The sequence below is a fragment of the Callorhinchus milii genome, unplaced genomic scaffold (genome assembly GCF_018977255.1).
Source record: "Callorhinchus milii isolate IMCB2004 unplaced genomic scaffold, IMCB_Cmil_1.0 Scaffold7, whole genome shotgun sequence".
Lineage (NCBI taxonomy): Eukaryota > Metazoa > Chordata > Chondrichthyes > Chimaeriformes > Callorhinchidae > Callorhinchus > Callorhinchus milii.
This window is the reverse complement of record NW_024704748.1, coordinates 2,047,607-2,062,955: the sequence shown is the minus strand read 5'-3', so window position 1 is coordinate 2,062,955 and position 15,349 is coordinate 2,047,607. Positions and strand designations below refer to the sequence as shown.

The window sequence follows — 15,349 nt, the reverse complement described above, 5'->3', positions numbered from 1 at the left end:
AAATCGAAGGCACAGCATTTTATTATTGACAGCACTAAAACGACCTGCCAACTCCAGGAAATAGAAGTATTTGAAATTATTTAAGGCATCATAAAACACTATTCAGTACTTGAATTGTCAATAGTAGACATTATAAATCCTGCCTAATAAAATGCAATTCAAATGTACTACTGGACGTGTACTGTTTAATAACTTTTGCGCTTCCTAATATCTTCGTAGGAATTGAATCGAAGTGAAAACTCCATTTACGCATTCTTCAGAATCATCTTGACAAGCCAGAGTGAAACCGTTCTCTTTTTTATATAACCTCAAACAACGAGACAACATGAAAGGGTTGTTAAGAAATAACAGATGCAGCTAATAGCTGTGCCCTTTTCTTTATGATGAGCGTACAGATTTGAGTGCCGGGTAATAGAAATGGCTGAGAAACACCAAACTCAGCAGCAAGTTTTAATTTAATATTTCCTCTACCGAGGTACATTCTGAAGCCAATTGTTTTGTTTAGCTCCAGTTATTTGAGACCATTACAGACACTGATACAGAAACGGATGAGTCAGTTCGGCAATGAGACCTTTCAGACCTTACAAATGTAAAGAGATGAGTTAGTAAATAATAAATAGAGGACCCTCTGTACATTTTTTTTTACTTTCAATGTCCTCCATTCCTCTCCTGAGATGTTCAGCAACACAGATGACTGCCTGTCCCCTCCCCATGAACCAAATGGGAACCTCTAACTTCTTCACAGAGTGGAGCGGAGTGAGTATGCATTTTGTTGGTGAACCCGACAGCCAATTTGTTCCCAGCAATAATTATCCTTGCATTTGATGTAGCGCCTTACCATGTCTTCAAAACATCTCAAAGCTCTTCACAGAATACAATGGAAAGTGAATTGACTGTATTTTGTGGGCGAAACGCGGCAGCCAATTGCTCACAGCAAGTGTCCCACAAACAGTCATGGATTGAAGTGAATTTATTATTGTTATTATTATTTTCAAGGAATTATTACCTCCAGAAAAGCGATCCGCCAATCGACTAACAAGCAGGTTCCTACTTACTGCTAGGTAAACAGAGGCGTGTGGAGTAAGGAAACTTGCCCAACATTTCGCTGTGCTGGGAATCGATCCAGGGTCTCTCACTGGCGAGGCGAGTACGCTGAACACTGAGCTACAGCAGCAATTAAGTGAATACCAATTTTATGTGGGAGATTGTTGGCCAGGACACCAGAAGAAACTCTCTTCCCTTTTCAAATAGTGCCACGGCATCTTTAACATCTACCGTGACAAGACCAAGGCGGGGGTAGAAACTATGAACCCATTACATTTTGTAACCTTCAAAATGATGGCAGCTCAACTCATGCCCTCAATCCATTGGGTTTTTCTGCTTTTCTCGGCAGCAACGTTAAAGTCAGTTAAAGAGATTTGACAAATTAGACCACTTCAGCACTTCTTAAAAGAACTTGTGGGAGATTGGAGGGGGTTAATTGCTATGCCAAAAGTCCGCTACAGTTTCCATTCTATACCTTTGTCACAAAACTCACCAAATATAAAACAGGCAAGTTGCAAACCTGGCTTCAACCTGTAATACCCAGACTATTCAATTCACAGCCTGAGGCTACAAAGCATTACAAGTTTTCAACTCAACCAGAGAACAACATATTGCGTCATCATAGTTATTCAACTGAAAAAAAACACTCAACTAACTGATGGGTTTTTTCGTGCGACTAGAGATTTGATGCTGACTTCAATAAAGCACAATAGAAACCTCCTCCCTAAACACCCGCACACACACAAATCTGTAGAGCCCGAAAGAAATGAAACAACGTTTTTTCACTGAGAACGAAATTTCGTTCTTGAAATATAATTTTCAAGCTGTTGGATTTTTTTTCTTTAAAAAAGACATAAATCCGAACATTTTTTTTTGCAACCGGGATTAAACTTCACATTCCTAGTAGCAAAAAATAAAAGTTTACAATGGTTTAGCGACCGAGAAAATGTTCCTCTGGTTTTCTTTCCGATCAAATAGCCTCCTGAATGACGAATCACATGTGCTCGTATGAATTAACTCAAAGTTAAAATAAAGGACATTAACAACAACAACCATATGACATGTGTAAAGCGCCTTTCACGTCGGGCAGACATCCGAAGGCGCTGGACAGACAGAGTTTCGGACCCGAGCTGGGGATCGGGGCGGGTCCAGGGCAGGTGGGGGGTTAGTGGGGAGATCGAAAGCATGGTCAAAGAGGAGGATCTTGAGATGGGGCTTGTAGGTGGTAAGGGAAGGGGTGAGGTGGAGGGACTGCGGGATAGAGTTTCAGAGGGTGGGGGCAGAGTGGCAGAAGGCCGGCCCGCCAATAGTCGGGCGAGCGAGACGGGGGTGGTGAAGCATGCCGGGGCCTGCAGAGCGGAGGGAGCAAACAGGGTGGTAGGGGGTTAGGAGGTCGGGGTTAAACACATGCTAGTCATATTTTTGGGAGGTCAGCCGGGCATCTGACACATCTATATCATATTTTAAAGCGTTATCTATCAAAGGGTTGAGTTGCAATTGGTCATTGTTATACACTAACCATGTACACGTACTTACGTTGACATTTGCCACCATTGGTAGGATCTCCGTAGTATCCCTGCATGCAGGCTTCACACTGTCTCCCCACAGTGAGGTTTCTGCATTGCTCACAAACACTGCCGTTCACGCACGTGCTGTGTCCATTACACTGACACCCTGAAAAAAATAATAATAAAATGTATACCACAAAATAAAATCAATTGCAAATAATCTCTCTTTTTTCTGAAAAAAAACACACAAATTCACACAGACTCAAACAATAAATACCAACTTAATATTCTCAGAGCAAAAGGTTTATAAGCGATTACACAAACGGGGTTCGGATGGAAAAAAGATCATCTGATCATATCCAATCAAGAATCTCAACCTACCCTCCCTCCTAGCAAGCGGTTTCTTCAACGTGTCGTGATAAGAAGAGAGAGAGAGACGAGGAACTTCAAGATGAAACTGGAGAACATTATTCAACTTCACTGAGGGCACAGAGTCATATTGAACATCCTTGCACACTTGCCTTGCAAGAATCACAGAAATTGACAGCACTCAAGAGGAAGATCATTGTGTCTTGTCCTGGTTTTATTGAAGAACAATCCTTTTGGTCCCATTTACTTGCCTGTTCCCCCAGTAGTTTGCTCCTTGTTAAGATATCTATCTTGTTCTCTCGAGGTAAAACAGGAAAAGACTTTTTGTGATTCCGCACCTGTGGAAAACTTCGGGGGTGAAATCCACATGATTTTCGGAGTAAATAAAAACTAAGTACAATCGCTGGAGTCCTCTGTTTAGGAAGGCTATGGAAAACCTCCAGCGATATCAGTGGAGGATTGCAGCGATGCAAGATAAAACCTTGTTACCTGTCTGAGGTCTTTTGACATTTCAGAGGGCATTTGACTATACGTCGACAAAAATAAATTGCAGGGAAAGATTCCCATGACATCCAATTCAAACCATGCTGCAATTCAGTGCAGTTTTTAAGTGGAACAATAGAGGAGCTGACAGAAGCTTGTCCCTGGGACCACGGATTGCCGCACATGAGTGCATACCGATGAGTTCGATGTGATTAATGGTAAAGTTATTTCCTTCTGAAGTTCACCGCCAGAGTCACTGTAACAGTTGTACCAATACAGAGATCAACAATGAAGCCGAAACTATGACTGAGTGCTGCACGACAAAGATAATCTCCTTTCTTCCAGCCGCTCAGGCAATTTCTCTTCCCGTTCTTCACACGTCCTAACCGACGGCTAACATTTCCGATCTTTGATGGCTTCTTCATCTTCCGACACCCTGCATGTCCCCGACTCGGTTGACCTCACTTCTGCCTGTTCGTACTTCGGCTCCCAGCGGTACAGTGCATTGAACCAGATCAATACATCCTGCTCCCAATCCCTCTTACCATAGTTTGAACAGAGCACAGAAAATACACAACTAAGCACGCTTACACACGCACACACACAAAGACACACACATTCTACGAACCAGCAGTAGTTTTTCAATGTTATTGAAAGCCTCGGTCATTTCCGGGAAGCCTACATCCCGCCCAAACTAACTTGTCAAAGTGGTTGCTCCGGTGTGAACTTGTATCTGGGTCCCGCAACCCAACTCGCTATTTTTGGGGTGAATCATCGCAAAATGCATCCCGTGAACTGGATCTTCCTGGGCAAGGAACAGCTGAAGATCAAGTCATTTTCTTTTAAAAAAAGACACGCTCGCACGCACACACACACACACACATAAATGCTTCTACATGTGCCAAAGTCACATTTCCCCCTTTTGTGAAGGCTCAATAAAAAAAAACTAGCCATGGATGAAAAAGAGCCCACCACGTTCATAAAGAGAAATAAAAGTTGAGTTGCGTTGGGAGTCGATACCAATTTTTAGTACTTAATAATGCAGTAGCACTACTTAATTAGATTGGGAAGTTGTATATTTTTATGACAGTTATACGTACCTAATTAAAAAGCATAAAGCATTGCGGTACTTTCGTCATTAAAGTAAAACATCTCTCCGATCAAGAGCAAAAAAACCATAAGTTATGTTATAGTCCATATAGCCGAGGAAAGAGGAGGAGGGCGGGAGATGGGGGAGGGGGAGAAGAGGGGAGAAGTTGCTTGTCAATCTTCTGCACTGTGACCCCAACTGAGAACACCCATTGCAGTCTGTGCTCGCATCATCATGGATTGCCACAAAATTGGTCTGATGTTGTGGTTCAGTTGTCAGGCGTGTCACATACAACCACAACAAATGACATTTACGCAGCGCCTTTCAAGTCGGGAGGACGTCCCAAGGCTCTGGACAGTCAGGGATCCGCACCCGAGCTGGTGGTTGGGATCAGGAGGGGTGGGAGGGTGACCAAAGGCACAGCCGAAGAGGAGGGTCTTGAGACGGGTCTTGAAGATGGCAAGGGAGGGGGCGAGGCGGAAGGATTGTGGGATGGAATTCCAGAGGGTGGGGGCAGAGAGGCTGAAGGCTGAAGGGGGGGGCGGGTGCGGGGTTGGAAAAAGAATCAGCAACAACTGGGCATTGCTATGCTCTCATTACCATCGTAACCAGTTCCTCAGTGCCAGTCTTCGCAATTACATACGACGGATTTTTTCTAAGATAGAGAACAGGACAGAGATTTGTCCTCACAAAGTAAATGAAGGCCAAAGAGTTTCCAATGTGAAATAGCTTCCTTTAGGAGTTGCAAGCTTCTGCATTACCCATGCTAACTTAATCCCATGTGTGCGTCTTCAATTCACTGCAAATCGTTGCATCTGCATCGTCGGACGAAACGAGAGCATGGGAATCGTGCAATAAAACGGTTGGACTGGATTCCAGTTTGATTTGTTTTCTGGTGAGATCATCATCAATGCTTATGGTATGACTCCAATCTCTGACTGTACCGTTCAGAACAATTCATATCCAAGTGGATTTTTTTTTGTTTTTAAAAACTCATTTAGTTACATGAACAGATAATAACATAAGAAATGCGAGATGAAAAAAAAGACCAAGTTCTATCGAGTTCACCTTCCAAGGGAGTTGCATGTACACATGTCCCGAGCTACCTGTGTACTATATCCCACAATCTTATTTCCTTTTAAAAAAACTACAACAACAACTTGCACTTGTATAGCGCCCTCCACACAGGGTAGCATCTCAGAGCGCTTAACAGTGGTAGAGCCTGACTCCGAGCCGGGGGGAGGGGGCTGTAAGCACAGTCGAAGAGGGAAGTTTTCGGGTGGGACTTGAAAGAGGGGAGAGCGTGAGCAAGGTGGGGGATTGAGGGAGAGCGTTCCAGAGTTTCGGGGCGTAGTGGCTGAAAGCGCGACCTCCGATGGTGGGGTGGAGGGTGCGAGGGATGAGCAGGAGGCCGGTGCCAGTCGAGCGGAGGCACTGACCGGGTGGTGGATTGGGGAGTGAGGAGGACGGAGAGGGAGGGAGGTGCCAGGGAGTGAAGGGATTTGAACACGAGTGGTGATGAAACTAGTGACATTAATGCAGAAAATTTGCCTACCTGGGCAATTTATGAAAGCCCATTCATAATTTTTGTCCTTTGGACAAAGGCTTGTGTCAAGCACGACTTCTTGGGTGTTCTTCCCACTTGGCTTCATTGGTCCCCTTGAAGAGCCTTCTGTACACTGTCCCTTTCCTGTGTTACTCGGGTCGTTGCACCAACCGCAACCAGGATGTTCCAGGCATTGTGCACAGGTACGAAGCCCAGAGCAGTTTTGAGCTATTTAAAAGGAAAGAGAGAGAGAGGAAGGGGAGGGTGGGGAGAAAAAAAATCCCATTAATTTTCATCATTAAAGATGACTATGCAAGTCAGTCAATACAGACAGATGAAAGAATGCCCGAGTTCAGCAATTATGTGAAAATTCTTGCAAAGCACAAGGTTTCCAATGAATCCTGCATCAAACAGACTGTTTAATTAACTGAAGCAGGGAGTGGAAATTCATTGCCCAATCAACGTCGGCTATTTCGTTGAACATTTTGTTACCTTTCTCTAAACCTATTTCATACCAATATCGTCGTTGTCTTTGTCTCGGAACAGTGCTTTACATAATCATCCTGCAACAGCTGCTGACACCCTCTGCCCAGTCGGGAGACCTCGAAGACAGCATAATGTGTCGGGGGACAATCCGACAGTTAACTTTCTCGTACAATTGTGCTTCCTCCAATATGGGACTCTTTGGTTTCTGCACCTATTCTGACACTGCGAACAATTTTGCACACTGTACGTTTTAAAGCCGAGTTTCGCAAAACACCACTAGTAACCCATTTCCGTGAGCACATTTTAAACAAGGATAAAACTAGCCAAACTGTGCTGAACCAATCTGTGGAGTGAAAATCAATGGGGTAATGTACCAGTCAAGAGAACAGAGGTGGGGAGATGAATTTGCACTCTGTGCTTCCACATCTATGTTGAGTAAACTGTGTGCTAATAAACACTACAAGCACTCAGACAATAAGAAATCACTCAGCAAATGGCCAGATAGTGAATGAGTTAGTTCATGTCTCTCCGATTTTCATAAGCTACCTGTAACATTCAACATATTTGTGCTTTATAGGCAGGAAATAAGTTTCCCAAACACTGAAAACATTTATAAATGCGAGTAAGATTGTATTTGTTTCAATCTGCAATGTACAGAGAATTATTTGCATCAATTTTTACACCTTAGCACATTTGGCCAGATGACAATTAACAAATGAGTCAGCCACTGGGCACAGGGAACCTTCTCAATCAGCGCCTATTAATTCTGCAAGCCAAAGTTTTAACAAGTCGGGTGATCTTAGCTGGACAAGTAGTGCTAAAGTAGTTTACCAGACAGCACTTCCAATGGCAAACTATGTGGTTTTAGCTGGTTAGTAGTCCAGCAATACCTGAATTCTTGGCTTGGCTCCTACCAATCTGTGCCTAGCAGTTTCTGAAAATACATTAGCAGGGTGTGCGCTTCTAGGGAGAAAATGCACACTGCATCGGAGATAAATAAGACCATAAGACGTAGGAGCAGGAGTAGGCCATTCGGCCCCTCGAGCCTGTCCCGCCATTTAATAAGATCATAGCTGAGCTTCTAACCTAATTCCATTTACCCGCCCTAATCCCCATATGCCTTAATCGCTCTATACTTTAAATCTATCAACCTCAGTCTTGAATAAGTGAAATGGGAAATTTCGATGGGGAGGTGGCATGTATATGTGGAATTCTGCCTGGTTTGAATGCCCTCAAGCATGGCAATGGGTTTCTGCGTGTGTCAAACAAAAGTTGGTTTGGTTGACCAAACAAAAACGTGCTGGAGATGAAGCAGCTTCAGTCTTTTACATCATCACATTTTCTTCCAAAATACCTCAAATCATTAGAAATTGGTTAAAACCTTTCACGGGATATAATCGTCTAAACTGACATGACCTCATTGTTCATCAACCTTCCACAAAGTGCTAAAGGATAACATTAGGGAACCCAATTTCTTCACAAAGTGAGGCAATTCAATTGTTTCTTCTCATGGAAAATATGATTCCAATCTACGGAAAGTGCTCAGTTCTTCTCTCAGCTGGATCAGTCAATGAACCTTCTCCCAGCCCCCCTCCCCCTCCCCACCTCCCCCTCCCCAACGCCTGTCATATTTGGCTCCGTACCCTTTTAAAACACATTTCCATTGGAATAGCCAGAGTGCACTCAAATGAGGATGCAGCAATTTCTATCGAGCGTCTAAATGGAATCTAATGGACTGCAGTGCATTGTTGTGACACAAAACTGATTTCATATGCAATTACATTTGGTGACAGCAGATTTAGTAACCACAGACATCTAAAATATTTCAGTGTTTCAAAGGAAATGCTGTATAGGGTTCCATTTTGTTGGCTGAGCTTTTTTTTCCCCCACCGTGAAAATAGCCTTTCCCGCTTCACGTTCTATTATACTCCAAATTTCAGCATATCCCAAGGGTACAAATTACAACAACGGAAAACATTTGGATTCTGTAAAGCTGCGAAACAATGTTTTATATAATGGCCGAGCAATGGATGTTCACAACTCATTTCTAAATTGCAATGGTACAAAATATCTGTCACAGTGATGGGGCATTTTGGTTTATCTATAATACACAAAAAGGCCAAATATTGCAAAGTACAGAATGCTTTTTCGGGACCATCACAAGAGCAACAATTTTCCACCTCAAGAGGGAGAGAAAAAAATCTAAAAGAACAAAAAATGATCAACAACATAAAGCCAGTTTATATCCTTTCAATGTGTTGCCATGCAATATAATCATCTGGTGATCATTACAAAAAATCAAGTGTTTGATGAGCAAAAAAAAAGGATTTTGATATTAACCTTCTCGCTTGACTTGTATGGAAATCTTAAGTATCTATTTTTGCAGATGCGCTCATTCAAAATTCCTTTCCACACTTCACAAACAGATCAAGCGATTGGTTTACTCTGCTGGCTAAATAATCAATGGCAAAGCTTGTAAATCTGTTGCATTAAGGGGCAATGCTCCAACAGGAGCAGAGTTGCTGTTAAATGCCCTTGCAACCTATTTAACTTCTTTATTCAAAAATGATCATTTTCTTCAAATTTTTCACGGTAAAAATCAAGGTTAAAAATCACTTTCGTCTCAAACGAGAAAGCGTTTTTAAGAGGAAGATTAAATTACGAGAGGTCACAACTTTTAACCTCCAAAAAATACATTTGGGTGACTGGGTGAGGAAGTGGGGGGGCGGGTTGATAAATGAGAGATTAAATGAAACATCGCTGTGTGTAAAATATTGTCTAGTCTTGACAAACAGCACACGGGTACACTGAAGGTGATCAGCAGATCCTGTTTGGAAACGAGAAGCGACTCTGAGAAGAAGTGAAAAGTTGTGAGGAGAAGTTTAAGAATAAAGTACTTACAGAGACAGCTCATGGTCTGCCACTCCATGCATTGTCCATACGGAAAGGAGATCACGTAAGTGTTGGAATCCACGCATCGCTTGGTACTGCTGCACCACATGCACTCGACACCTTGACTCGTGCAGTTTGCGCACGTTGTTCTGAGCGAGCAAGGCACTTTGCAGAGTCTCGCATTTTGATTTGGACTGACTGCAGAAGAAAGAAGATTTCTTACTCAGAATCGTAGACCATTACAGCACAGAAAGTAGGCCATTCGGCCCATCGTTGCCTGTGCCGACTCTTATGGAAGAACTACCCAACCAGTCCCACTCCCCCACTCTTTCCCCATATCCCTGCAAATGTTTCCTTTTCAACTACTTATCTGATTCCTTTTTGAAAAAGAACTCAACATTGATACATCACCTTCCTGCAGATGTGGAGACCTGTAGCTCAGTGGTTAGAGCACTCGCTTTGCAAGTGAGAGACCCGAGTTCAATTCCAGGCAGAGGGCGAAACCTTGGGCAAGTTTCCTTACTCCACACAGAGCCTAATAATAATCCCTCCAAAACCCAAAACAATAATAAATTGGTCATTTTCAATCTACGACTGTTTGTGGGACATTGCTGTGCGCAATTGGCTGCCGCGTTCGCCCACAAATGTACAGTCAATTCACTTCACACAGTGTGTTCTGTGAAGCGCTTTGGGATGTCCTCCTGACATGAAAAGCGCTATATCAAATGCAAGGATTATTATTATTATTATATGTAATTTTTCACCCAATTTGCGCACGTTTTATGTACAAGCATTTGGATTAAAGTGGAATCGGGTAGTTGGAATTTTCATGACAGTGAATGTGTGTAATACTCTGTGATCAATGATGGCAGAAGGATGTACTGATCGTACAAGCAAATCATACTCTGTGTTCCGGTCAATGTTTCTTTTTTGTGAGCATTTTCCCCAATCGACAACTTGGGCTCTGTCCTCACCCATTCTGTCCTCTTCTACACTTCATCCAACCCTATCCGTGCTTCTGATGGTAATTCCACTCCACAATTATCAGCTTTCTCCAAATAACCCTTCTTTGATTAACACAACTTTCAATCCTTTCCAAGGGATGGCTGGATCACTAAATCAGCATCTTCTCCATTCTCTTACAAGCTAATTCCTTAGCAGAGATAATCTGACTTCATTTAATTCATCAAAGGTACAGTTCCTTGGATCTCTTGCGAGTCTAACCAATCTCTCAACTTTCAATAGCTTGACTCTTAATGCTTCTTCATTTGTCGGCAATCCATCCCCTACTATCTCTCCTGATCTCCAAAGAGGTCTTCAAGATGCTCAGTGTCCTCTTTCACAGCAAACATTAATTTTCCTCCAAACAATTCTCGATCCTTTAGAAAGCTTTGTTTACACAAGGCTTGAATACTGGTCCATATCTGGGGAGACTAACAGCTCTTTTGCATTCCTAAATAAGGACAAACGAAACTGGTGGTCTGATCCTCCCAGGATTGTTGGTCTTAAACGCTTCTCCCTATTTCATGGAGTCCACATCAAAGTCTTGCATGTGCTTCTCCTAAGTTTCACATAAACAATTCCGAATGCTCTTCATCAAGCATGAGGAAATCAATAAACGGTATAATCTCTCTTTTCTAACTTATTCTTATTTCCCAGGAGCAGCAACATAGAGAAGCTCCTTACCTCCTCCAGTCTTTTTTCCTTGATACAATCCACAAGTGGTTAAAGGCCCAATTTCGGTGTTATCTAACCTCTTCTTGACTTATCGCATCTCTTTGCTTTCCTTTTCAAACTTGATGTCTGCTGCACTGAGGCACATTGCTTCACCTTTTTCTTAAAAACTAAGGAATCAGCAGCATTGCAAATGAAACCGTTATTAACTAGGTTTCATGTTTCAGGGAATGAAGGTTTTATTCCCCACAGTTCAAATTCAGCGGAAAACTAACCCATATTACTGAGCAGGAGTACTAATGAGCCAGCTGGGCTTAAAACGTTAAAGTGTTCTCTTGCTCATGCAGGTTTCAGAATTAAATCCACCATTTGCAGTGCGCTGGGAAATTCTTTTCTTTTTGCCACTGGGAATTGAGCCAGGCTGCAATACAGTCATTATGTAACGGTGAGTCAACACCATGTTCTTATAAAGTCTGGTCTCTAAATTAGAGGTAGTTAATTTTGTGTCTATGGACACACATACCCACATTGCATGAATAAGATGTAATTTCAATTCTCATTATTTCTACCCACTACATATTTCTTTATAACAGGAATCTTATCTTCCTTAAACAAATTACTCACAGAGACTGAGCTTTGGGAACGAAAAGAAAAAGTCTTTCACTGGTGGAATAAACAATTAGAGTTAACCCGCTTGCAAAGAATTTCTTTGAATTTCAGTCTTTTCTATCAGACTGTAATATTATTCATCAAAAATTGAGTGATTTGCTTTGCACATTTGTAAGAATTGCAGGTTCGTTTTTTTTTAAAAAAAAGGAAATCTAGGTACCCTGTATATGAGAACGCAACAACAACAAAAATTGCATTTATACAGCACTCTTTGTGTAGGTTAATGTCTCGGAGCGATTTCCAATGACAAGGTCAGATGTAAGCAAGGGAAACAGGAGAGGTGGAAGGAGAAGTGACCTTAGGCTCAGTTGAAGAGGTAGGTTTTAAGGCAGATATAGAGAGAGGTTCTAATAGAGATGTAGAGGAAGGGAGTTCCAGAGGTCAGACACATTATAACTGAAGACTTCGAATGAATAAGGGAATCCAAAGTATTGGAGTAGCAGGAGATCATAAGATGGGGCATTTGGTTTACAACTGGTTGTAAAAGAAAAATGAAAACATAGCGCATACAGGGATTTCTAGGCGAGGATGAGGACTTGAAATCAATCCTTTGGGAGACAGGGAGTCTAGCAAGAACTGGTGGGAGTGCCTGCGGAGATACATGCTGGTTGCAGAGTATTGGATTAACTGGAGTTTAAAGGATGGCAAAGCTGGAGCGACCAGTGAGGGTGCTTTTAAAAAGTCTATGCAGGAGCTAACAAAGGCATAAGGGGTTCAGTGGCATTTGGTGAAAGATGAGGGGAAAGGGAGAGGGGAAGAGGGAAATGTGTCCATAACATCGTTCCATATTGGTTGAATAATTGCATTATGCAGAAATATTTTTTCCAGTGATGACTCTCAACCTATAATATATACATATAGTATGTATGATGGGCACCAATTAATGCACTTGAAGAATTTCGCTAATGATAATAATCTTTGCACTTGATATGGCGTCTATATTATTACTCCCGGAAAAGCAATCCGCCAATCAACTAACAGCCGGGTTCCTACTCACTGCTGGGTAAACAGAGAGGTGTCGAGTAAGGACACTTGCCCAATGTTTTGCCCTGCCAGGAATCAAACCCAGGTCCTCTCACTTGCGAGGCGAGTGCCCTAACCACTGAGTTACAGAACTCCACGGGGCTAAGCGAATAATACTTTCACATTTGGATTGCAATTATTTGTAAAAGAAAAATGTAAACAATTTCCATCTTGGTTTACTGCAAAAAAAAAGGACTTTTAAATTATATTTGATGAGACTAAATTATTTGAACACTTAATAGCGTGCTGGTTGTTACTATAATACAGTCTAGATGTATACATGAATCCAATTACACGCAGCGTGTTTGAGTTACATAGAATATTTATTTATTATGTTGCTAAATTAGAATGCAAAATTAGAATACTGACTTCTAAACAGGAAAGAACATCCGATCACATTACAAATTATTTTTTTAAAAATCAGTAGGTTTCAGTGCAAGTCTGCCCTCTAGAGTGCAAAATGTATATTTGAATGTTCTTCCAAACGTGTGCACAAGGACATTTGGGCACCTCTCTTTATCATAAAGCTTTTATGGTAAAGTATCATATGGTTACGTTGTTCCATAAAGTTTGGGGCTGTATCTCTGCCTGAAGAGAGTCTGACTATTCATTTGTCGGAATCTGAAACACCTTTCAAAAAAGTAAGCATAAGTTACAGAGAGGTCAAATTCTTAGTGGTCATTATACTGGCTGTTCATTGCGTTTGATTACTTGTGGGGAAGTCAAAGAGGAGGTGGGAAGTTTAGTTGTAACTTCGGGGATGCTCTTGCCTCTGAGTCAGAAGGTGCGGTTCAAGACCCATAATAAAATAAATAACAATCCTTGCACTTGATATAGCGCCTTATCACGTCTTCGAGACTTCTGAAAGCGCTTCACAGAATATACTGTAAAGTGAATTGACTGCCTATTCTGTGGGCAAAACGCAGCAGCCAATTGAGCACAGCAGGGTCCCACACACAGTCGTGGATTGAGCGACCAAATTATTATTATTATTCTTTTGGAAGGGAATATTACCCTCAGAAAAGCGATCCGCCAATCGCCGAACAGAGGAGTGTGGAGTAAGGAAATTTGCCCAACGCTTCGCCCTGCCGGGGAATTGAACCCAGGTCTCTCGCTTGCGAGGCGAGCGCTCTAATCACTGAGCTGCAGGATTCCACCTATGTCAGGGCTTTGAACTTGACTGACCCAATGTAATGCTGAGGGTGGATGTGTTCCAGTGTTGGAGCTGCCGCACATCCTTTGGCTGAGATGTCCCGTCTGCCTGTTTTGAGGTCGTTTAAAGAGCCCATGACTCTTTCTCAAAAAAGAAGGGAATTTCTCCTGATGGATAGCTATCAAGCCCCAAATAAAATTGGTCACTCACTTCATGGCTGTCTGCATGATATTGCTGTGCGCAAACTGGCTGCCTCTGGAACTCCATCCCTCAGTCCCTCCGTCTCGCCGCCTCCCCTTGCCTCATTCAAGACCCTCCTCTTCGACTCTCCTCTTCGGTCACGCTCCTACCCCTACTCTCCCCGCCCTCCACCCCTCCTGATCCCAACCACCAGCTCGGGTGCATATCCCTGACTGTCCAGCACCTTGGGACGTCCTCCTGACGTTAAAAGCGCCGTGTAAATGTCATTTGTTGTTGTTGCCTCATTCGCCTAGAGAATATATGGTCATTACACTTTACAGTACACCCAGTCAAGCACTTTGGGACATCTTCCTGAGATGAAAGGCGCTCTATCAAATTGAAGTAGCATTATTATATATTTTTTTGGAACTTTGGTCAGCTCCGGCCCATCCCTCCAGCCCTTCTGTTGGGTAGACTTTGAACTCTCGAGGTCAAATAGAGGTTCCATTTTTCCAGCGGTGCTTTCATTGTTTGAAAATTGATCCGAGTCGCACAAAAGAAAAGAAAAAACAACAAATCTTACCAACTGGTTTTTCACAGACCAAGCCGTCCGCCATTTCTGTGCATGCGTATGCTTTGAGACCGGCGACTTCTGCTTTCACTAAGTATGCGCAGAAGCCGGAGTCATTGGGCTCTTCAGGAAGCCATTGCAGGGTAGTGTTTGTGAATGGGGACATGTCCTCCCAGCCCCAGTAGGAGATGTTGATTTTACGCAGTCCAACCCAAGGTGAGATTTTCTGTCACAACAAAAGGCAAACGGAACAATTACCTCTTATATTAACATCAGTGTCCATTTTCTCCTGTTTGAAATCAATACTGTTCTGATTACATTCAGCCTCCTCCGTTCACATTGATTTCTGCCCCCACCACCCCCCACAACTCTCTCCCCCCTCACCCCCCAGCAGAAAACAATCTGCCTGGTCCAGTTTTTACAGATAATTACAGTTTGAAAAATTTAATGAAAAAAAATCCATCCTTACCTATTCTCATTCAATTATGTGTTTCTCAGCTTCAACTGATACAATTGAAGGGCACGGTCGAAAATGGCATATATTTTACGTTATAATTGTACAGTAAACCTAGTTGCAGCGCTGAAAATAGATTCTTAAAATTTATCATCATTAAATGTTCTTGCCTCGCCTTTGCTATCACCAAACACACAAAAATCAAAC

General features: G+C 42.5%; 1 protein-coding gene across 1 annotated transcript in view; it reads right to left on the bottom strand.

The window, feature by feature from the left end:
* Positions 1–15,349, bottom strand: part of atrnl1b (attractin-like 1b) — a 412,284-nt gene that overhangs the window by 276,928 nt on the left and 120,007 nt on the right. The window contains exons 17-20 of the mRNA XM_042336792.1: positions 14,701–14,914; positions 9,428–9,616; positions 6,050–6,268; positions 2,581–2,718 (exon numbers count right to left, since the gene is read on the bottom strand). Of these exons, the coding sequence (XP_042192726.1) occupies positions 2,581–2,718; positions 6,050–6,268; positions 9,428–9,616; positions 14,701–14,914 (760 nt within the window). The remainder of the gene's footprint in view (positions 1–2,580; positions 2,719–6,049; positions 6,269–9,427; positions 9,617–14,700; positions 14,915–15,349) is intronic.